The 22240-nt window shown below is 42.2% G+C and overlaps 1 protein-coding gene across 8 annotated transcripts; it reads right to left on the bottom strand.

The window, feature by feature from the left end:
- Positions 1 to 1425: 1425 nt before the first annotated feature.
- Positions 1426 to 22010, bottom strand: TPM1 (tropomyosin 1). 8 transcript variants are annotated; one of them, XM_035554117.2, is made up of 10 exons: positions 21592 to 21917; positions 20836 to 20961; positions 20531 to 20656; positions 14465 to 14598; positions 13172 to 13289; positions 12635 to 12705; positions 11737 to 11812; positions 10978 to 11040; positions 10639 to 10708; positions 1426 to 2852 (listed from the first exon to the last, which is right to left on the bottom strand). In XM_035554117.2, exons 1-10 carry the CDS (start codon positions 21703 to 21705, stop codon positions 2770 to 2772), a joined length of 981 nt encoding a protein of 326 aa, XP_035410010.1. In that variant the 5' UTR covers positions 21706 to 21917; the 3' UTR covers positions 1426 to 2769. The 8 variants fall into 8 exon arrangements, with proteins under 8 accessions (XP_035410010.1, XP_050569035.1, XP_035410006.1 ...); XM_050713078.1 differs by lacking the exon at positions 11737 to 11812 and adding an exon at positions 12304 to 12379 and having other exon boundaries at positions 21592 to 21916; XM_035554113.2 differs by lacking the exon at positions 20836 to 20961 and having other exon boundaries at positions 21592 to 22010.
- Between the last annotated feature and the right edge of the window lie 230 nt (positions 22011 to 22240).

Genomic DNA, 22240 nt, shown 5'->3' with positions numbered 1-22240 from the left:
TGACAAAGTAGCTTCAAGAGAAATTCCTATTTCTTTGGCATAGAGTTAAATCAGAACCTGACTTAAATATTTTACAAGCCAGCACTTTCTAGTTTCACGAGTTCTGTCTGATCAGCCATTGCAGGCAAACAATCCACAACGGCTAGTGGCTTCTGAGGTATGGTAGAAACAGATTTTTCATATTCCAGCAAATACATATATGTATCCATTTATGTGTCTGTTGTTAGTCAGCCAAAAATGCCACTCCGGCTGATTCACCTTCATATTCACTGTTCCCCTCTGCTCTCCTTGGAAACAGAGAGCTTTTATTCGCTTGTTACAATGGTTTACGCCATTACCTACAACAATATGCTTTGGGGAAGTCTATTCTAGAAACATTTCTTTAGATTAATTCCTATCTCCTTGCTTGCACATTCTTGCCCTTTTGATGGGACATGATCTCACTAAGACATTAAAACCACAGCCTCCCCCCAACCCTTGCACGCAGTAAGAGGTGATTTCAGGCTTCCTAAACCACAGAACAGTTTGTGGTCTCCTAGAAAGCGGTTTTAAGCAGCAGTCTAACCTTACTCAGGCACATGGTTTAGGTCCCACACACGGACCATGGGACCATAAAAGCAATGCAGTGGAGCAGGCAGCACACTTTGCTCTGGAAGACTCATGGCCAAGAGCCATGAACTCCTCTGATCAGCTCTCAGCTCTACCTAGCATAGCACTTCCTACTGCAAACAGCCCTACTGTGCCACAAGGCTTGAACTCTTAGAGCCCAGTTACCTGACACTGTATCTTTGTACTATGGAACAAGAAAGATTAGTTTAACTTACCTCTGCACATCTTATATTTGGAGCTTTACACTGTCAGCCTCCAGTAAAAGCTTAAGATACTGCCAGAGCTTTGTAACACGTATTTTGCTTCCCAAAATCACTTACATGAGAATGTGAAGCCACAGATCTCCTTTCCATTAAGGACGACGTGGTAGCAGCCAATGAATCATGCAGAGGTGTGCCATGTTGCAAAGTTCTCCCTTTCATAACGCAATCAAAACAAAAACTAAGGCCAAAGAGACTCAGATCAGTAGATCCTCCCTTTCTGACTCCCATTTAACATGACAGCATCATGTAATACTTCATCCTTTCACCACTACACAAGCTCCTGAGAAAGTCAGCTGGTTTCAGTTGCTTGCTAAGGAGATTTTTTGATGATCTGGAGGGCTACCTCTACCTGCCTCCTACCAAGCTCCTTGCTGCTAGAAGGATGGACAGCATCAGCTTTCAGCAACATACTACAGGAAAAGAATGGATGAGAATTATTTCTGAAGTTTCTCATTGAAATACCTTGTAATTCAAATAAAAATGCCTAGACATGCTGAAATTAGCAACCAGTAGAGACAAGTTAGGTGAAAGGATCTCTCATAAACTTGGCACATCATTTTGAAAAGTTTATCACCATTGTCAAATTAACACATATTAACAGTTAAGATGTACAAATACATGGTAGCATTTCGAAGAACACAGCTGTTAGGGCTCACTTCCCACAGAAGCCTATGGAAGTCATACAGTGCTTCTACTGAAAACAGTTTTGATCAACAAGTAATAATTTTTGAAATTCTTGTCTTCCCTTGAGTGGTAGTTGCTGTCCGCACCCATCTAGGAATACAATCAAGTGACAGGGATAGATTCCTGCAGTACAGTTCTCAAATAGCCCTTTTAAGCAACTGCAGGTCCACGTAAGTCCAAGCCACTGCATTTCTTTGCATTTTTATACTTTTATACATTAACTTGATAGCAAAGGAGAAACTGAAAGCCAATGTGGTAATGATGCATCTCAATGACATACAGCACACGTGTGCATACTTTACACAGCAATACACAGACAGGTAGCTAATATGATGAAAAACAAATCACAGTAGAGTAAAATTTAAAAAATGTCCTAAAATGTGCATTTTATTCCATATCATTATACAATGTTTACATACAGATATACTTTTTAAACTGCTCAAAAGAAAGTGTGAAAAATAAAGTGAGGCGAATATCAATTTATAAATTCCATCCCCTCCCCAAGCTCCACACAAATAAAATACATTTTAAAACAATCTCTTCCAAATTTATTTTCTCCTGAATTTATTGAATCTTTCATTTCAACATGAAAAATACAATCGAACGAATACTCAAGGTGAAATGTTGACCTACACTTCTGTAATGAGTTGGAAGTACATAATTTAAAACCTTCATAAGCCTTTGCTTTTTGCTGCTGCTTACATAACCTTTGTTTTATTGAATTAGAAGGCACAGAAAGTCCAAATCCTCACAGATGAGTAAAATTCTGATAAAAATAAATTACTATGCTGGACTACTCCTGACTTATCTGGTATCACACAAAAGAAGTTAGTAAAACCTTTTGTTGAAAATAGCACCATTTCCACTTAATCTCTTTTGAATATGTATCATCATTCTTGTTAAAAGTTGTGGTGGCACTTGAGGTGGGACACTTTCAGACAGCCAGGGTCCTTCAAAAGACCAAGCACATCAAATTACTGAACTCTCTACAAAGTGTAGGTAACATTTTGTTGGGAAATGGCACATTTAAACCGTAACGTATTAGCTTAACCCGCATATGGCTTGCCCATTTTGGTGTTTCCCTGACCCCTGCCTGATAATTTAGCTGATGTTCTTGTGACTGTGGTGAAACTAAAATAATGACATGTTTATGGGGCTTCGCGGCAAGCAGGTGTAAAAATAACAAATAATGTGGTTGCTGCTAAGAAGGTTTTCACATGTTGTTTAACTCCAGTAAAGTTTGATCCAGCATCTGATGCATATTAAGGTTTTCTTCTTTGGCATGCGCCACTTTCTCTGTTGTGGGATTAGAAAATCAAAACATGAATAGTAGTTCTTCAGAGGCACTGATTCTCAGAATATGAAGGCATGCAATGATCATTTCTAATCGAGGGTTTATATGGTAAGAAATGTGCATGCTCATAAATACTGATATCTCCAGACAACCCATCTGGACATATTCCAAATTAATAGAACAAACGGCAAACAATGCAAGTTTAGAACTGTTTGCAGGTACATTTGTTAATAAAATGCACTGCCAACAGAGATGAGGTTCTTGTGTGTTCTAGAAGCTCTTTGCTATAGGAAACTGAGACAGTGAATGGATTTTATTTTTTTTTTTTTAATTAGGGCAAGAAGAAAATGATTGAGTTCTTTGCAGACCCATAACTAAGGTTAATTTATTTCAGAACTTGCAAAGAACAAACAAGAAATTAAAACCAATCTCCCCTTCAGTCAAGTGACTTTTGAAAAATGTATTTCTTCTACAGCCTAAAAAGTTAGTAGTTTTATGTTGCATGCACATTTTTATAGGACTGTCATTTTAACACACTTATATGATACAATAAATAAGCACACTGTTTTAGAACTGCGTCATACCAGAATCCAATAACAGTAACTTCATACTAATGCAAGCATACCTTTAAACTGACCAGGTATTTTCAGGTGGAGCTCTCATTCCTAGCATTTTTTTTTTTTCCTTTTTTTTTTTTTTTTTAAATCAATAGCTTTTTTATTTTTGAAATTAAATGCAAGCTCATTTCATAGTAATGCAAAATTAATGCATTAAAGTCTCCAGATAACAAAACAGCTGTAAGTATACTTTGTGTTGGTTCTGAAACATGAATCCTGGTGAACATTTTTCTCTTATCCACTTTCTAGTAAAACTCCCAGGGCCAACTCATGGCATCAACAAAGCAGCGGGTCTCTCCACAAGAAAGGCTGCTACTTTCTGGACACTTAGCTAAGTGCTGTTAAGTGTTCACTGAAGTGGAAAGGAGCTATTGCACAGCCAAAGTAACAGCACACTGCTCACCTGAAGGAGGTGTGAATACAGATATACAAAAGCCTCCTCAGAAGGAGCATTTGTGTATTTTTCCAAAATAAGATTAGAATTTAATCCTTTAATATACCACAGAATCAACAATCTGAAAAATCAACGTCTATGTTTCTTGCTTATTTCTACATTTACTGATTCATTCTTGAGGAACTTTTGGAAGAAGCAGTTTTTAAATAAGTCAACAACATAGTCACAACAAAGTTTAATCCTCATTCAGTGCCAGCTTTAGTTCATTAGTTAGGCGACTGTTTTGCTCAAGTTGCTGGTAGAGTTGGTCTGTACAGGCAGCAAGCAGGTTAGAAGGAAAAAGAGGCAGAATGAAGACAGATTAGACAGAGAAAACAGGTAAGTAAGTTAATAAAGAAACTGGTCACACCACAGACAGTTCAGTAACAGAAACATTTTACCTTTGTTTCCTAGAACTCTGGTAATTAAATAGCTACTCCAAGGAACAGCTACTATAACCTGCAAAGGACTTGCTAAAACTCCTATGCAGAGAACAGCTGTGAGACAGGCAAATGGGAATACAAATGGAAGAACAGCAGCTATATTCCTAGAAGAATGAAGTCCTGCTTTAACCTTCATGAACAATGCATGGAAGATTTGTTTTATGAGCGCCAATTTTCTTTGTGCATTTTTCATGATGTGGTGGAACCTCATCTGTCAGCACGCAACTGTGTCATAACCAGTCTAACCAACAGCAGGAGAGATGATGAGAGCACGAACTGCCTGCCCCTAGGTTTGACTCTCATTGTATACCTTTACTGTGGAATCTGAGAGCCCAAATGGTATTTTTGATGGGTAAACATATTGTTATCACTGATATTAACACACTTCAATATCTGTAAATTGTCCAGTGGTACTTTTTATAAAGAGACAACCCCAAAACACTTGGTGAACGTGAAATGGAAGTGGGAAAATCTGCACAGCTTGAACACAGTAAATTGACAAGATGGTTCACTTCCATGGTCAAACAGAACACCCACGGCTATGATGCAACAGTGAATTTAGTGAGTTCTGCAGAAAGAAGAAGTTCTCTGATGGTTTTTGATGATTATTTTTTCTCTAATTGTCTATATTGGTCTCAATAGTCTAGATTCAAACAGTACTCCTGACCTCTTGATCCCAGATTATTCCACTACAGGAAAAGACTGGTTCTTTTCCACAAGATTCTTAACAGCTTTCACGGAAATCCTCTTCCCCTGTGGGGTTTGGACATAACAGCCCACAGCAATAGCAAAGCTGTGTTGTTTTTTTGTTTGTTTGTTTTGTTTTTTTAAAGCAGTGAGTTACTCCATACAACACACTTGCACTGAGTGGCAGCTCCTGACAACTTCTCCCCACAGCCTAAACTCCAACAGCCAGCTCAGTAAAAGCAGGACACATTTCACAATTCTGTTCTTGGTCCAGTAACAATTGGGTTTTTGTCTCTACTATGAGGATAACATTTGACACTAAGACACACATGGAAAAAACATCAAGACATCATAATAATAAAAATTCTACTTTGTTTGGCAAAATGTATTTAGTTGTTATTCAAATACAACAACAGAATTTGAATCACAAACTTGATGCTTACCTTCATCACAGAGAATTAATCTATCTCTTGGTTTGAGGCAGAGACTTCCAGTGTTTCTCAACATCCAAAATGAGACTAAAACCCCAGGTCAAGTGTGGAAATGTTGTGAGCATAAAGTCAACTCTTGACTACCTGTACACAAGTCTGGCTAGGTTGCAATTTATCACACAGATAGAGCCAAAGGTCCTGGCTCTGTACGGAGCCACCCTGGGCCAAGCAGTGTGTTTGACTTCTGGTGCACAACCCCTGAAGTTCAGCCTCAGCAGAGCTACCTTTGCACATCACATAGCCTAGGCAAATGAAATGTCAGAGCCAGCTTTGCACTTCTGTCAACCACTCATGTATGCTACTACCTACACATGGCCAGACCTTGTGGGATGTACGGTCTACTGTACAGGTCAGGTCCAAGGGTGACAGCGTGCTGAAGTACAGTGCACTGAGAAACCTGAACAGCTCCATGGAGTTAACATCAGTGTAGCAGAGCCAGCTACAGACTCTGGGCAGCTACCTGGATATATGCACTTCGCTACCCATTTCTAATCCTCTGTCCAGGCACTCATCACCCCACAGTGCAGATGACTGATGATGCACGTTTGAACAGAAGTTTTTAATTAAATACTGACATTCAGAACAACTGTGAACTTTCCACCTTTTTTTTTTTTTTTTTTTTTTTAAATATTACTAGGTTTCTACATTGGGTTTTTCTTTTGTTACTTCTTCAGAAACAACAGTATTGCAAGGAAAAAACATTACTGACAATAAAAGAAATTCAACAGATTAAGGGGTTGGAGTCGCTGTAGCACAACATACACTGGTTAAGCTGGTAAATGACAGGACCATGTTCCCCATGACATTTGCATGTGTGAAGTTAACCACATTAGCTTCAGTCATTTTACAAATGCTCATCCAATTGGTTAACCTTCACACTGAACATTTTATTTTTCAGTTGCAATACACCAAGTGTATTCACTTACTGTATCTTAACTGGTAAGTAATAAGTTATTGAACTCAAGTAACTGTACAACCTGTGATTGCTGATAGGTATCCCAAGAAAGCCACATTTACAAGATAAACTAGAACTCAGCTGTGCTATGTTTGGAGATTACTTAGCCACTGCAACTTAGGAACTTTAGCAATATATGCAGTAACAGGTGTAATCAGAAATCAATTCAGTTTAAACTGATTCACCTGAATGTGAACTGAAAAATACTTTTCATTGTGAAGAAAATGAAATTAAAATAAATAGGTTAAACTTCCTAGTGGCAAATAGCGACAAAAAAACAAGGTGTCACTATTTAATGTTTCATACTCAACTAGGCACTACCAAATCAACTGAAAGTCAACATTTAAGCTTTCAAACCTGAAATCAGTGTAGCATTGTAGCAGAATCATCACATTATTACATTAATAATGAGAAGTTTCCTGTTCCAATTTTAAGACATTTCTCATGAGTCTAGAATTCAAACTCACAAATCTGAGCTAAGTACAAGAGTGAAAATCTACTGAAATCTCTACTGAATTTTCAATCACATCCTGCCACTCAAGAAAAGTCTAATGAAAAAGTAAGCACACAGTATCTTCACTGACCAATCAAGGTGCAAAAGAGGGGAAAACTTTTTGCAAAGTATTTTGAATTTTGGGTATTGCCCCTTTAAATCTCTCAGATTTAAGCTCAAACACAAACATATTGACATAAAAACAGGAAATCTTCAGCATCAAGCTTGGAGAAAATTTTGGGCTTTAAAGTGAAAAATCTAATGTCAAGGGCTTAACTGCTCTCAGCTACGCTCCCACGACCAAGTGACCTTAAGGCAGTAGTGTTTTTGTAGATTTTGGCCCAACAACAACAACTGAAAAAATTCACATTAAATTTGTCATTTTATCTGCATCATAGTTAGGAAAAGAGTGAGACCATAACTGGTCAGTATTAACCCCAGAATATCAAGAATGGTATCCTCATCCCATAGACTCCTGTCGCTGGCTTTGCATTGTCAACAGGCAGCCAAAATTGTTTGTAGAAGAAAAATGGAAGCATCAACAAAAATTAAATCCCTAATGGCAAAAAAGGTATATTTTTTTATTAATAACTGAAATGGCTCTTTAAATAAATAAAAGGCAAGGGGATAGCAAAAGGGATACAGCTGGGATGTTTATTTTACATTGAGAGATGTAGAGTTTCTGTACAATAGAGCACAAAAAGCATATTCTGAGACAGGTGCTAGAAGGTTAGAGTCAAGTATGCTAGAAGACAGGACAGTGAACCATGAAACATCCAAAAGCTTGGAAAGATGTTTTATCCAACCTGATGAATATGTCTTTGGAGAAGTGAAGCAAAGAAAATTATCTGCATGAAAAGAAAAAGTAAGATAAGATAGGAAATAAAAAAGCACAGGAAAAAAAAGTCCAAAAAAGCAGCACACAACAGAATCCAGCATGCCGGGATGACTGCTAGTGAAACACCACACCATGCTGGGATTGGAATGCTACAGCAATTTCCTCATGTACCAGTAGAGGACTACATTTTAAAGCCTGTTTTCTATCTGGAAATATCCCAATTGGACGAAATACTGTAATCTCTGTATACACAGGAGGAAAAAAAAAAAAAAAGAATCCATTTGTTTGATAAGCCACTGACTAAACTGATGTGCTGGTACATAAAAATCAAAGCACAAAAAGCAGTCAATATTAGACCCCTAATAAGTTGTGGAAGACAGTGAGGAAAGTAATGTAGAAATGTGGGGATTAAAAAAAAAAAAAAAAAGGAAAAAATATTTAAAATATGCGTGCATGCAAAATACATATTAAGCCCTGCTCAGAGCTAATGTCTTGCTGGAAGTGCTAGCTTCCAAAAGAAGTTCTAGGACTGGACATCACACCTCACAAGCACTTGAGAAAGCCACAACTCTTCCCATGTCAATTTTACAGGGTTCATGCAAATGAAAGATATGAGCATGGGAAGGTGGATTTAGCACAGCTGACCTCTGTTCAGAGTTTTACATCAATGCAGGAAGAGTCAGTGTGTATGAATCACTGCATGGACTAGTCACAACTTACAACTGATCGTTTTGTTTTTCTCCCACCTAAAATGATTGTTCTTTTTCTCCTTATAACTAAAGTTGGTTTTACCACAATTTTGGTATTTATAAATTAATTACTACTACCCTCCACAAAATATGCAGAAACAACCTACACTTCAACTGTCACTTTTATGGGTCTAAATCATAAAGTGTTCTTATTTTTCACACTTGTAACTTAGTGCTAACAGCAGAAAATTTCAGAGCAGTCTAGGATATTTAAGATACACACATTCCACTATTATTAACAGAGCTAAGTCTAAATTCCTTTGAAACTCTTCTAAGAGCTTTACCAGAGCAAAACTGTGAAGGCAAAACACACTCAATGCAACATGAATACTGAGATTATCATCTTTTGGCAAATTCAAAATGATGAGCCTGGTAGGAAATACTTGAACAGAGGTGAACTGAAAGGATAAGTGCAGAGCTACAAAGGGCAACTGCAAGACACAAGGATTGCAGATACATACTGAAAGAGTAAACACAAGCTCATTAGCTCATTGATTAGCTTACAAAATCACCATGAGTATTTACCAGGCTAGGCACAACACTCACCCACACTTTGCCACGGTAAAGAAATTGTTCATGGTATTTTGTACACCTAGTCTCGCTAAAGAAATGCGTCTCCCGCTACAGAGGGAGTAAGATTTCACAAAGCCGGAACCACGCAATCAATGAGGGCAGGGAAGCAGGTGCAGGCACAAGCTGGGAAGACATTTACATGGAAGTCATATCGTTGAGAGCGTGGTCGAGCTCCTCGCTGATGGCTTTGTACTTCAGTTTCTGAGCATATAGCTCATCTAACATTCCCCCCAGGGAAAGAAGAGGTGCACGAGGAAATGGAGTGTGATCGTGGGATGGAAGATGAAGGCAATGGCATGGGATACCATCCAGAAGCAGCAGAAAAGGGTAAGAATGCACAGAGAGAAGTGTTGCGGCAGACAGGACAACAAAAAAAGAAAATAAAAGATTAGGGAAGAGTAAAAAAAAAAAAAAAAACAACAGTGAGTAGTTTTATATGACAAGTTCATTAACCGCACTGCCAGTGGGACAATCTGTGATATAAACAAGATGAAGGAAACAAAGTGTATATGGGAAGCTAAATCTGTTTCCCTGCCCTAAATTTTTGTTCTAATGCACATTAGGAGGGCACACAGGAGTTACAGAAGTCAGTATCAGGGACAGGAGATCTGAAAATGGGTCTCCAGAAAGATGCTAATTTTTCATTTTTTAGAAAAAAACCACACACACAAAAAACCCTCTGGTTTGGGTGACCTGTCAAGCACTTTTTAAACAGAGAATTTTTGTTCTAAGGATTTAGCTTTTTTTCTCTGCTTCCTGAGTCAGCGACCATAAACTTGCAGCAGCTCCCCAGCTATATTTCGTACCCTTTACACCTAAGTCTGACATGCCAAGCAATCAAGCTTATTAAAATCCTAGACTCTATGTAACACATCTAAGTAGTGAACTCCATACAACTTTTTATTACCAAACACTGCTGAATTATTTTCTCTGGAGGGAGAAAGCACATTCTACTGCAGTTCCGTAAGATTTATCAAAACCTTAAAACAAACTCCATGAATTTAAATAAGCTGTCCTCCCAAGTATATATACAATCCATAAGATTTACTGAAAACCAGCAACTGTTCTATGTCACATTCTTAATGTTCTGAGTCACATTCTATGCTACATTCTTAATGTTCTGAGTCACATTCTATGCTACATTCTTAACTATTAGAAACCTAACTCTTCACCACCTTTATAATAAGCTAATGCTACTTATCTAATCATTTACCCTATACATTTATAAAACTCCAAGTAGATGAGTGTGAAGCAGAAAATGAAAGTAGTCTTAAGTACATCAGAGAAAAGGAACAGGCAAGAGCAAAACACTGTTCACCTGAAACATTTAAGTCATCAATATATTTCAATTAGAAAACATTTTAACTTTTTTTTTTTAAAAGAACTTTTTAAACTAACCGTATTTATGTAAGCAGGACAAGTTAGGCAAGTAGAATTGTGTACTAGATAAAACCGGGAGAATAAAAGATCTGTATTTCTTTAGCAAGTAAGGAAAACAAAGACCCATACCTTCTAGGTCATCAATGCTCTTCTCCAGCTTGGTTACTGACCTCTCAGCAAATTCAGCACGGGTCTCAGCCTGAAGTCAAGACCAGTACAAACAATTGTAGGGAATACGTATTACTTACAAATAGAAGAACAACAATTCATATGAGGAAAAAAAGGACAATGAGAGGAATAAGACTAAAAATAATTAAAACAATAAGGCAATGCTCCTTTTTAGGAAAGACATCCAACACTATACCCCAAAATGACATGTTCATCCTTAAAGAATCAAAGTAGTTTTTATATTAAAAGAATCAAAATTTTAGTCAAAGATCTGTTGTAAAGAACAGCTTTATGTTTTACCTCCTTCAGTTTGTCAGTCAGGACTTTAATCTCCTCCTCATATTTGTCTTCTTTCTGTGAGTACTGTAATTAGAAAGAAGATCACTGATATTAGATCAAGCATTCTATGTATATAAAAAATACCACTCTTCTAATAGATCAACTGTGTAAAAGAAATTAATGTGGGTATGACTAAATTCCTCTTATCAGACTGTGGTAATATACAACTTACTTCAAGAGAAAAATTTCCCTGAGTTGTATTCTAGCAGGGTACAGCAGAAACTCTGAGTAGAAATTAGTATTACAGTTTAAAGATGAATGGCACTTGGAGAAATTAAAGATTAGCACACAAATGCCATTTTGAGTCATATTATATAAATAATACTAAACCCTGTTAGACTATTTAACAGTAGATATGTTCAAATAATACTAATCTATGTGGAACCTGAAGGAATACAAAGTTCTGATAATAGCCAGATATGAACTGAGTATTAAGTCCAAATGCTTCTACTAACAAATCACAGAATTGTAGGGGTTGGAAGGGACCTCAAGAGATCATCGGGTCCAATCCCTCTGCCAAAAACAGGTTCCCTAGAGCAGGCTGCCTAGGTAGGTGTCCAGACGGGCTTTGAGTATCTCCAGAGAAGGAGACTCCACAACCTCCCTGGGCAGCCTGTAAATGGTCCTGCTGAAGTGCTGCAAAGTGATCATGAAAAAAAGCGAAAGGCCAATCTAAGGGACAGCATAATGAGCACATTCTCACGCAAGTCTCTAGCCTACCTTCTCGGCCTGAGCCTCCAGCGACTTCAGGTTGTTGGTCACAGTTTTCAACTCCTCTTCAAGCTCAGCACATTTGCTGTTATTTCGGAAGGAAGGCAGGAAAGGGGTGGATGGAAGATTCAGTCAAGCAAAGGAAACAGGAGAAAAAAAAAGGGGGGAAAGATAGAGAAAAATGAAAACAATTACAGAGCAAAAGAACGGCCTCAAAAGCAGCTGAATCTATCACAGACTGAAAGCAACATTTTGCAATGCCAAATTCCATTTTAAGTGTGCATTAAGACGACAACCAGACACAAACTATCTACAGCCTTTGGCTTACACAGAAATATTTACAAAGCATTTACACGTGAGATAGTTCAGCTTCTTTTTGGCTGCATAAGAGATCAGTTTTAAAGGCAAAAATGAACAAATAAACAAAAAAGAGACCAAAGAAATACACCAAAGCAAGATGCAAAGGGAGCAAAGAGCATAGTGAAGTCTGTCTGTTACTGAGTGAGCTAACTGGCTATGGAAGCTGAAAGACTCAGGTTGCAGTTAAACCTAAAAACTGTTTATTAGTATCAGTACCTTATCCTCTGCAGCCATTAATGCTTTCAAGGTTTGATCCATTATTCTTAATTGTTCTTCCAGCTGTCGGACTTGGCTGTTAGTGGACACATGAAATGCACAAAAGCCATTCACAAAATCAGTGTGCAGGTACAGCATGCAGTGACAAAACACACGCGCACACACATACAAACACATTTACTTTGGTGCTGACCATTTATTTCAACCATTAGAGTAAATGAGCAAAACATAGCTTTGAGCTGAACACAGGGTGTACTGCCAATGTTTCATGCTGTTACAGTTACTGTCTTGTGGCACCTCACAGGCATCTCAGGGACAGTTGAACACTTACCTTTCCGATAGTTCAGCACGTTCCTCAGCTCGCTCCAGGTCACTCTCAATGATCACAAGCTTACGAGCTACCTACAGGCAAAAGCAAGTGACATTCATGGATATCCCATTGCTGCAGCCAACAACATCTGTCCGTAGGAACCACAAAGCACGCAGTTGGACCTCTTCCCATTTTCTGGTTAACATGTGGGTTTCATCATGCGACATCTTCAGCATTCACTTGGGTCTTTGTTACCTGACCTTTTTCAAGACCTCTTTTTTCTATTCACTTAAAGGCAGCTTTAAAATATTTTTTCTCCCTGTGAGAGAGTCCTTAAGAAACCAGGGAATACTCTCAACCATTTTAGCACAAAGATCTGAGCACAGATCTCCTGCTACCTTGTCCCTGAAGGCATCCAGGTGCCTGCTTTTGTTTCTGCAGCTGCAAACAGTGGTGTTTGCAATCTTTTGCACTTTAATCAGGAAACAAAAACAAAAAGGAATTACAAGAACAGCCTAAAGTGTCTTAGAAACAGATGATCTGTGCCCAAAAACTAACCTCTTCATATTTGCGGTCAGCCTCTTCAGCAATGTGCTTAGCTTCTTTAAGCTGGATCTCTTGGATTTCCATCTTCTCTTCATCCTTCTGGGCTCTATTTTCAATAACTTTCATTCCTCTGAAAGACATGAAAAACAGGAGATGTAAGGTTCAGGGTTTGCCAGTTCATCTCCAGTTCTACTACTACCGAAGTGTGACTTTCAGACAGATGCATTAAGATGAACGAAGCATATCAGATATTTGACTTATCACACCAGAGGTCTAGTCCTGTATATCCACACTTCTGAAGTTTAAAGCAAAAGCAGCATGATTTAGGAAGAAAGAAAAGTTTGTCTGTTTAGCTCTTTCCACACTTTAGCTCTACGCAGAAACTCAATCACTCCACTATCCTTTTTTATTTAAAATTCCAGGACAACTGTTCTCAAGAAAGGTAAATAAGGGATCTTGCTACTAAAGACCTAATATGACTAAAGACATCCGTGTTTCTACACTCACTGTGAGATAGCACGCTCCAACCCCTGCAGGATTGACAGACATCATGTTTATGGAAAAACAGATTCAGATTCCCATGAGCTTTCCTACATCAGAGTCCTACAGCACTGAAGTTCACTGTGCTCTGCACAAGCAAATTTTAAGGCCTCCATAATAGGAAATATTGTGTTACCTCTTCCATACATGTTTGACCCAAATTTTCTTAACTATTTCACAATGCACAGTATGCATTTTCTTTTCAACAGGCTGTGCTGTTAGCCAGGTAGAAACAAATATGCAGAATACTTGGGATTCCTTCCCAAAAGATACTATCACAGTTATAAAATATAATTTGTATTAGTGAAAGACGGGCTCTACCAAAGCCAACAAATCTTGAGTTCCTAACTTGTATTAGGAACATCTGGAAATCCGAGCCTCAATGTGACAGAATTAATGGGATCTCTCTCTACTTTTTTCACCTACATGTATAAATCCTAACAACAGGAGAATCAAAGCCTCTTCCAGCACTTTGCTATTTCCCTGTGGGATTTTCTATCCACAATGAAATTAAGAATCACACAGCAGCACAAGAGTAATGTTATCTTTACAACTGAAACACAAATAAGAATTCAAGCCCATACATTTCAGACATCCTTACAGACAAATTGTGACTGAAGTCCATGTGACTGTAGTCCAAAGACAGAGTGGATTACATGTGTGCAGAGACACAGGAGTGGTTTAATTTATTTCCCTAGCCCACACCCTGTCAACTACCACCTTCGTCATCAGGGTAATCCAGCTAATAGGAGTGGATCCACCCACCTTTCACTCTCATCTGCAGCCTTCTCAGCCTCCTCAAGCTTCTGCAGGGCAGTAGCCAAGCGCTCCTGAGCCCGATCCAACTCTTCCTCAACCAGCTGGATGCGTCTGTTCAGAGAAGCTACTTCACTCTCAGCCTAAGCACAGAAAGAACAGAAATTAGTTCATGATAAGACACACATCACCTTTTTCAAAAGATTACACCACGTACCTGCTAGTGCCATTTAACAGCACTTCTGTAATTTCTGACTTCATCCACTAAAAAGCCCACGTAACGATGTATATGCCCTCATTGAATTATGAAGTTATTGCTTCCTTTACACAAGGCACATTAAGGACCGTACAACGTGTACTAGAAATAACAGGACTAGAAGAATTATGCATTGTTCCCTAAACATGTTACCTTCTTTGCAGACGTGAACCAATTGCCTTTCTTCCCTTTTAGGAGATCAACACAAACTATCATGATCCTTCCACATCATCCCAAATCTTTTACCTATGCCCTTTTGCCATATTTTGCAATAAATATTGCCCCAATGTTTCCTTGAATTCCATAAAAAGAGCTCAAAGTAAACATGCAAAAATACACCTGGATCAATATCTGCAATGAGACAGCTCCTACAGAGATGGGATGAGAACATTTAAGTGCTTGAATATTCACAAGTTTTGCTTATAGGCAAGTTATTCAAGAGCTGACAAAGAAGGCACCGGCAAAGGTTACATTTTGTAAGGACCCAGATACAGGCAACAATTGCTTAAAATATTATTTTTCCCCTCCAAACTGTCATCCTCAGATTTCCCTCTCTTCCATTACCTATTTGCTTAATCTTATGTACAACACAATTTATCTGCCTCATATCATTACAAGCTTTTACTTCTAACATATTCAAACCCAAACTTGTATAAGTTGTAGAATAAGCTCTATAACAACCTTCCCATAATAACTTCATTATTAAACTCAATTTCTTTCAAAATAAACAAAACATACAAAGTCACCATTATTCCAAAAAGTTAATTACTTCCAAGAACAGCAGTTACTCTTAACTAGTACTGAAAATATGCTTGCCATACGTGAGGACAAACAAATTTTAATTTCCAGCAGGGAAAAAAAGAAAAGAAAGCTATCATACCAAAAGTACCAGTGCTTTTTCTTTAACTAAAAATTTAAGAACTGTTGTTTGTTGCTTTTACTACTCTGAGGCAGTTAGATACATCTGGCCACAGCCTGAATTTTGTTGTGAGTAACACAAGAACAACTTACACAACAGCCAAGTAAACAGCATCTGACATTACAGTAACACTGCTACTTGAAACACTGGAAGTAATGCAAACATCTGGGAAGCAAATCTGTATTTGAACATTAATGAGTGTTGGCAGTGAGTACGCTGTACCAGGAGCAGGAGAGACTAGATCCTTACATTTCCACATTAGCCCCCCCCCCCCCCCCCCCCCCCAAATCTTCACCTAGCTATGTAACCAACAGTGGGACTCCAAACCTGCAATTTGCCAACTTTGAACACTAAAAAATTGAACTTTTTGAGAAACAAAGCAGCTTTGGGAGTGGTGGAAATACATGTTCTTTCAGAAACATCACCCTTGGGAAATCTGTAATGCTACAAGTTAATTATTATCATGTCAAGACTCCTCATCCCGATAAGAGCATACAATATGCTTAGAAAACAGAGGGTGACTAAAGTTCAAGTTTTTACTTCCTGCTCCACCACCAGCAGCTCAATGAGGTTTCACCAACGTTGCAGCCTTATATGGCCCAAGTCACTCAGCAGAGCAGGACTTCTCCCTTATATGGTGAGGAAGGAAAAACCCCAGTGACATTAGGGGCACTCCCACGGCAAACAGGCAAACACAACCTTCTGCATTTTTGACGCTGCACTTAGACACCGCATATTTTCACAATGAGAGATGCCATGGATAGGTTACAACTGAGCGTTAATTATCACTGCCATAAGAAAGAATTTTCCAGCTAATCATATAACTGAAGAAGGAAAACTGCATTATGAAAATGCAGTTACTAACAGCCCCACGAGATGCATGCACACAACCAAAGGGACTCTTTCTAAAGGCAATGCCTGCTTGTCACAGGCTCCAAACTTTTAACAATCTGGTTTAACAATCAAAAGCTGTAAGCGCGATACGCTTTGGCCACTGCTTTAGCTTTTTCATTGTTTGCGTATCTGTACCTTGCACAGAAAGAGAAAAAAAAATCCTTGAGCTGGTCACATGCTATACATATAAGGCAATACACTAAGCGAAGGGTCAAGTTCACACCTTAGCTTGCTTGCTGCAACATTCTCAAAGCTTCCCTCCTCAATCATGCAGCAAAAATTAAAAAAAAAAAACCCTATGCCTGGCTGGTATTAGGGAAGAGGCACAGGTCTTTGTGTGCCTGGGAGTTCAGTTTTCTGGGTTTATTCACCAAAGTGTTGATCCCCTCCAAACAAAAACGTAAGTACCAGGCAAACATGCTCTGCACAATTCCACATTATCTCCAGGAAACAGACAAACACTACCCTTTCGGATGGTAACTCTAAGCCTTGCCCTGTGGCCAAGCTCTAATGGCATGACTTAACCGGCAGGCTGTAATCGCTCCTCCAGTGCTCTTCCTTCCACCACCAAAGGTATCACCAAAACTTCCCATTTTTAGTGACACTGTAACTAACTTTAATATCCTTGTTTAGAACTGTGTGTGTTGTTGAGAGTAGGAAGATGGGTGGCCTTTACCCATAGGAAATAAAAGCTTAGAAAACAAACGCAATCGTTTTTAAAACGGAAACCCTTAGAAGACAAGTTACTGACTGTGACATGATCTCTCTCTCAAAAAAAACCAAACACCAGGTATGTGAAATGACTTGCAAGAATGAAGCAGCCACCCACCTGTAAGGAGCCATACTGAACTCCTTTGGAAGGCCAGCTCGAAGGAATCAGAAGGCTTACTACTGCTACCTATCTTATAAGTTTGCTGCCCAGAACGTGCAAAAAGCCCCACATTAGATGCAAATACAATAATCACCCCTTTTACACCGTGATAAACTATGTGTGTAAAAAAGTCTTATTTTGCATCACTTTCAAGCAACCAGCAGACACTGCCAGAAATGACGCTCTACGTTTTATAGAAAGAAAAAATAAGTTACAGCTGCTAGGAGTTCCCAAGGTCAGTGGCAAGGCAAACAACAGCACTATCAGTTTTTTGCTGCAACTACCACCCATAACCACATCTCCTTGCTACACAAATCTGTGCTGCTTACACCTGACCTTGTCCCTGCCTAAAACCGTGCAGACCACTCCCTTCCACTCTCAGCTACTGCTTTTGTTGTGCTAAACATACTGCAGATGCTCTAGTGCAGATGCATAGTGACAGGGACCAGCTAATCACATCGTTGGGGTGTTTTCACATACTGTGGCTAAGTAGTCAGCTGCTGCCATCTCTGCTTTGCTCCCAGGTTCGTGAGCCCTTCGCAGCCAAGACGCTTACCTCCCCGGTGAATTAAGCTGGACGGGATGCACAGCCAACGAGCAGCTGCAAAAATCCAAAAGCTTGCTTGGAACCTAGTGTGGATCACCCGATCTCAGATCTCTCCCCTAAATTCGACCTCGTTCTACCTCGAAATCTTGTGACGTGCCCACAGCAGTCCACTCGGACGCTGCAGCCTTCCCCACCGAGCCGCAGTCCGGAGCGGGGCCGCCCGGGAGCGCAGCGCCCCGCCGCCCACCTGCAGCCTCGGGGAGGGCCAGCCTCAGGCCCAGGTGACCATTTTGTCGGCGGTGAGGCGAGCGGCCGAGGCCGGGCTGGGGGGGAGGACGCGCACCCCCCCGACCCCTACCTCCTCCCGCAGGGCCCGCTCCTGGTCCACCTCCCGCTGCAGCCGCCCCGCCCGCTCCTCGGCGGCGTCCGCCTGCTCCTGCAGGCTCCGGATCTTTCTCCGCACGGCCTCAAGCGAGCTCATCGCCGCCATGCCCGCGCCCGGCCTCGCCTCGCCGCGCCGCCTCCCTCCCTGCAGCCTCCGCCCCAGCCCCGGAAGTCTCCCGGTGCGCAGCGCAGCGAGCACCGGGGCGGGGCTGGGGGTGGCAGGGCCCCGCGCTGAGGCCGAGGCCGAGGCCGGCGCGGCGAAGGCTCCGCGTCCAGGTGGGCGCCCCGGGGCTGCGCGGGGCGGCGGCGCCCCCTGGCGGTGCGGGGCGAGCCCCGCTCCCTTCCCCCTGCCTGGCCTCGGGGCTGGGGCCTCGCCGCCCGCACGGACTCCCCTGCTGCTGCGCGGGATGCGGTGACTCTCCGCAGGGAGGCACGGAGGCACGCCGGGGAGGCTTCCTCGTCCCCCGCTGTGTTTCCACTGCAGGCAGCCGGCGCTCCCTCCCCTGCCCTGTCTTTTTCCTCTCTCTCCACACTTGTCGAGTGAATACTGAACCAGCTGCCGTGCCCCAAGGTACTCCGCATCGCCGAAGAAGCAAGACATCCTTAAACTGTCAGGCGTATTCCACGCATACCATTAAACACGGCATTCATCTCGATGAAAACAAGCCAGACGCTCTACCTACCCTCTGCCCGAGGGATGACTGCAAATAAAATTGCCCTCAACTAGCTTCCAAACGCTGTTTTCCAGCAAAGGCAAATAGCCCTGGGATTGGTTAGGGAGATACTCTTTTCCAAGAGGGAATCTAGTAGCATTTCTCTTGCCTTCATCCTAGGCGAGCTATTTCCAAATAGTCTGCATACTTTTCCTTATAAGGAATATCTCCCCTGGATCTATATGCGGTTCCTTTGAACAAGTTAAATAAACGTCCTGCTAGGAAGCTGCCTCTCATCTATGCAGCCATACACAGAAGAAGAAAGACATCTGATCCCCATTACACGCAAAATCCCTCTCCCCCATTCCTATGCACACTTAATGTTTGTCGAGTTCTCTGTCAAAGCTACACAACTTAATTGCTGTACTGAAATTAAATGTTTCTTTGTGGTCTCTTCTTTTTAAAAGTAAAATAGCATAAAAGCATGTTGCCTTTCATGCAAAGTCGGCTTGAGTAACATTTCCCTTTCTAAAAGTATCCTTCCACCACTTTGTTTGCTTCATCTGTGGCAACTTGTCTTCTTATTATGGCTTTGAGGTTAATTTTAAAAGCTGTGTTATAGGAAAAGGATGGTCATCACTTTGGAAGTACTGTGCTTTTTGCCTAATCCTGTAATTCAGACCCAAGATGTACTCAGAGAGAACTGGATTGTACAGCAGCAGCCATAGTGATCTGGACCGTAGCTGCAGAAACAGTAAACTTGCACAGTTCCGTGCATGTAATACATTAAATGCATGTCAGGGGCAGACAGGTGGGTGGGATGGGGGCCTGGGAGGGGCACGCGCTCTTGCATTATTACCATATAAAGTGCTGAGCTATATATATCCCCAGCTTGCTCCCAGGATCCTTGTCCTCTGAACTGCAAACCTTGCAAGTATCATCTTCCAGGGAGTTTTCGCTCTTGCAGGACTGAACTTTTCTTTGACAAGTAAAATCATCTCAGGGATTTCCAGGAAGAAAAACTAGGAGAAGACCTTTTATCTCAGGGATCAGTGAGTGAGCCAACTAGTATCTAGCACCAGCTCTAACGCAAGTGTGCCTACGAACAGCTCTCTTGCAGACAGAACTAGCAGCCCTTGCTCTTCTGCATCTGAGGGATCTGTATGATGTGCTCTTCTTGGATGTCCCTCTCCCAGATCTAGCGGCTATTAGATCTCAGATTCTGTTCCACTTACTACCAAGGTAACGTTGTTCGAACTCAAGCCATTTTCCCCAACATCTGAATTGACAATCCACAGCACATGGAACAGCAAATACACATCAAAAGCACGTGCTGAGTGAGCAGCAACCCAACCAAATGCCTCTGAGAGTGTGCAAACCTCATGCAAGGAGGCAGTGCTGTGACTCCCACCTCCCTACCCAGGAGGTGCCTGGACCCTGCCTTCAGCAAGGCTTCAGAGCGCTGCCTGGTAGGAGTCCTGGCCAGCCTGTGCAGCGGGGCTGTATGGTCTCTGTATCGGGGTGGTGGTGAAAGGGATGGGGGTAACTTACATCTGTGGCCTTTTTGTCAGCCAGTTCCAACTTTTCCTGTGCATCTTTAAGGGACTCGGAGTATTTGTCGAGCTCATCCTCAGTGCCCTTCAGCTTCTTTTGCAGAGCCACCAGCTCGTCCTCCAGCTGTGATTTGGGTGGAAAGTGGTGGAGAGGGGAGGGCGGGCAGGAAAAGGTGCAGCAGGCAACGTGATCGTGCAAAGGGAGAAGTGCGAGTGCAGAAGAGACAGAAAAGGACAGACGGACAGAGAGAGAGAGAAGGAGAGACAGTTAGATTCTCTTTGCTTACGGCAAGGGCACAATACCTTGGCAGCATTCTCCTCTGCGGAGAGGAGGCTATCCTCAGACTTGTGTAGCTCTTCCAGCACTTGGTCCCTCGTATCCTCCGTCACACGCAATTGCTTTTCCAATTGCACAATGTCATCCTCTAACTAGGTGCACAAGAGAAATACAATGCACAAATACATTTTTCCCTGGGCTCTGAAAAGGGGGAAGGTCATTTTAAAATCCCTCTCCTCTCCTCTGGCCTCCTTCAGGATATCCAAGAAACTTACTACCACCATGCCCCCCTCCCCCAAACTAATAAAGCCCCATGTGTGAAGGAGGGGGTTTGGAGCGGGCCAGGAAAATGGGGCACACACCTGGAGATGGGGGGTGCAGCCGAAATTGGACAAGTCTGCTGGGTGGTGCGGGGGTTGGGATACAAACCCAGCTTTAACGTCTCCTTCATCACGTTGCAGCACGTCTGTCCCTCGCTAACCCGCTGCTCAAGGCAGCGGCTCCCAGCCAAGCCACTGTGACAAAAGCACAGAGGCCATGCAGCTGTCCCAGGGTGTGGGGACACCACCTCCTTCCTGCTGAGCCCCCAGACACCTCCAGCCACGGGGAAAAAACCCTCTTTAAGAGGGCTTCATTAGTTCAACCAGTTCTGCAGGGAAGGAGATGGGGGGAAGAAGGGGGGGGAGGGGTCAGCAAGGTACTTATAAAAAAGGAATCAGAGAGAAATAGTCTGGAAAAACTTGTGCCCCGGCGCCAGCCACGCCAGGGCCCTCGGTGCAGACCTGCTTGCTCCTCTCCTCTGCTGCCTTCTTGTCTGCTTCGGCTTGCTCGGCTCTGTCCAAGGCATTCTCCTTGTCCAGTTTAAGCATCTGCATCTTCTTCTTGATGGCATCCATGGTGGCGGTGGGCTAGGGCGCGTCCCCGCGTGAAGTGCACCCGAAAGGAAAGTTGGAGCAGCACCGGGACGGGTGGGAGCCGAGCGGGAGCCCGAGGCCGAGCAGTGCCAGACGCGGCCCCGCGGAGCTGCCGGCGGGCGGCGGGGCCGGGCGGTGCGGGCCGGGGCGGCGGCAGAGTGCGAGCGGCGGGCAGGGAGCGCCTCCCAGATATGTACTTTCCCAGGGGGCCGACTGCATTCCTCAAGACATCCAATACTTTTTTGGAAAGGGCTTTTTTTTTTTTTCCCCTCCCTCCTTCCCTCCCTCCCTCCCCCGCCCGTCCCTACCCCTTTCCCTCGGCCCGCTCCCCCCGGCCGGGCGCGGAGGCTGGCCGCTCCCACTCGCTGCCGCCTGCCCCTTGGCCCTGGATGTGCCTATATTTGGGGCGAGGGAAGGCGGGGAGCCGTCCCTTCCCTTTCTAAATAGGCAGCACGGGCCGCTTCGAGGCTGCTCCTGGCAGGGAAGGGGAAAAAAAAAAAAAGGGAAAAAAAAGAGC

The sequence above is a fragment of the Cygnus atratus genome, chromosome 11 (assembly GCF_013377495.2).
Source record: "Cygnus atratus isolate AKBS03 ecotype Queensland, Australia chromosome 11, CAtr_DNAZoo_HiC_assembly, whole genome shotgun sequence".
NCBI classification, from domain to species: domain Eukaryota; kingdom Metazoa; phylum Chordata; class Aves; order Anseriformes; family Anatidae; genus Cygnus; species Cygnus atratus.
Note: the sequence above shows the minus strand (reverse complement) of the source record. Positions and strands in the feature narration are given on the sequence as shown.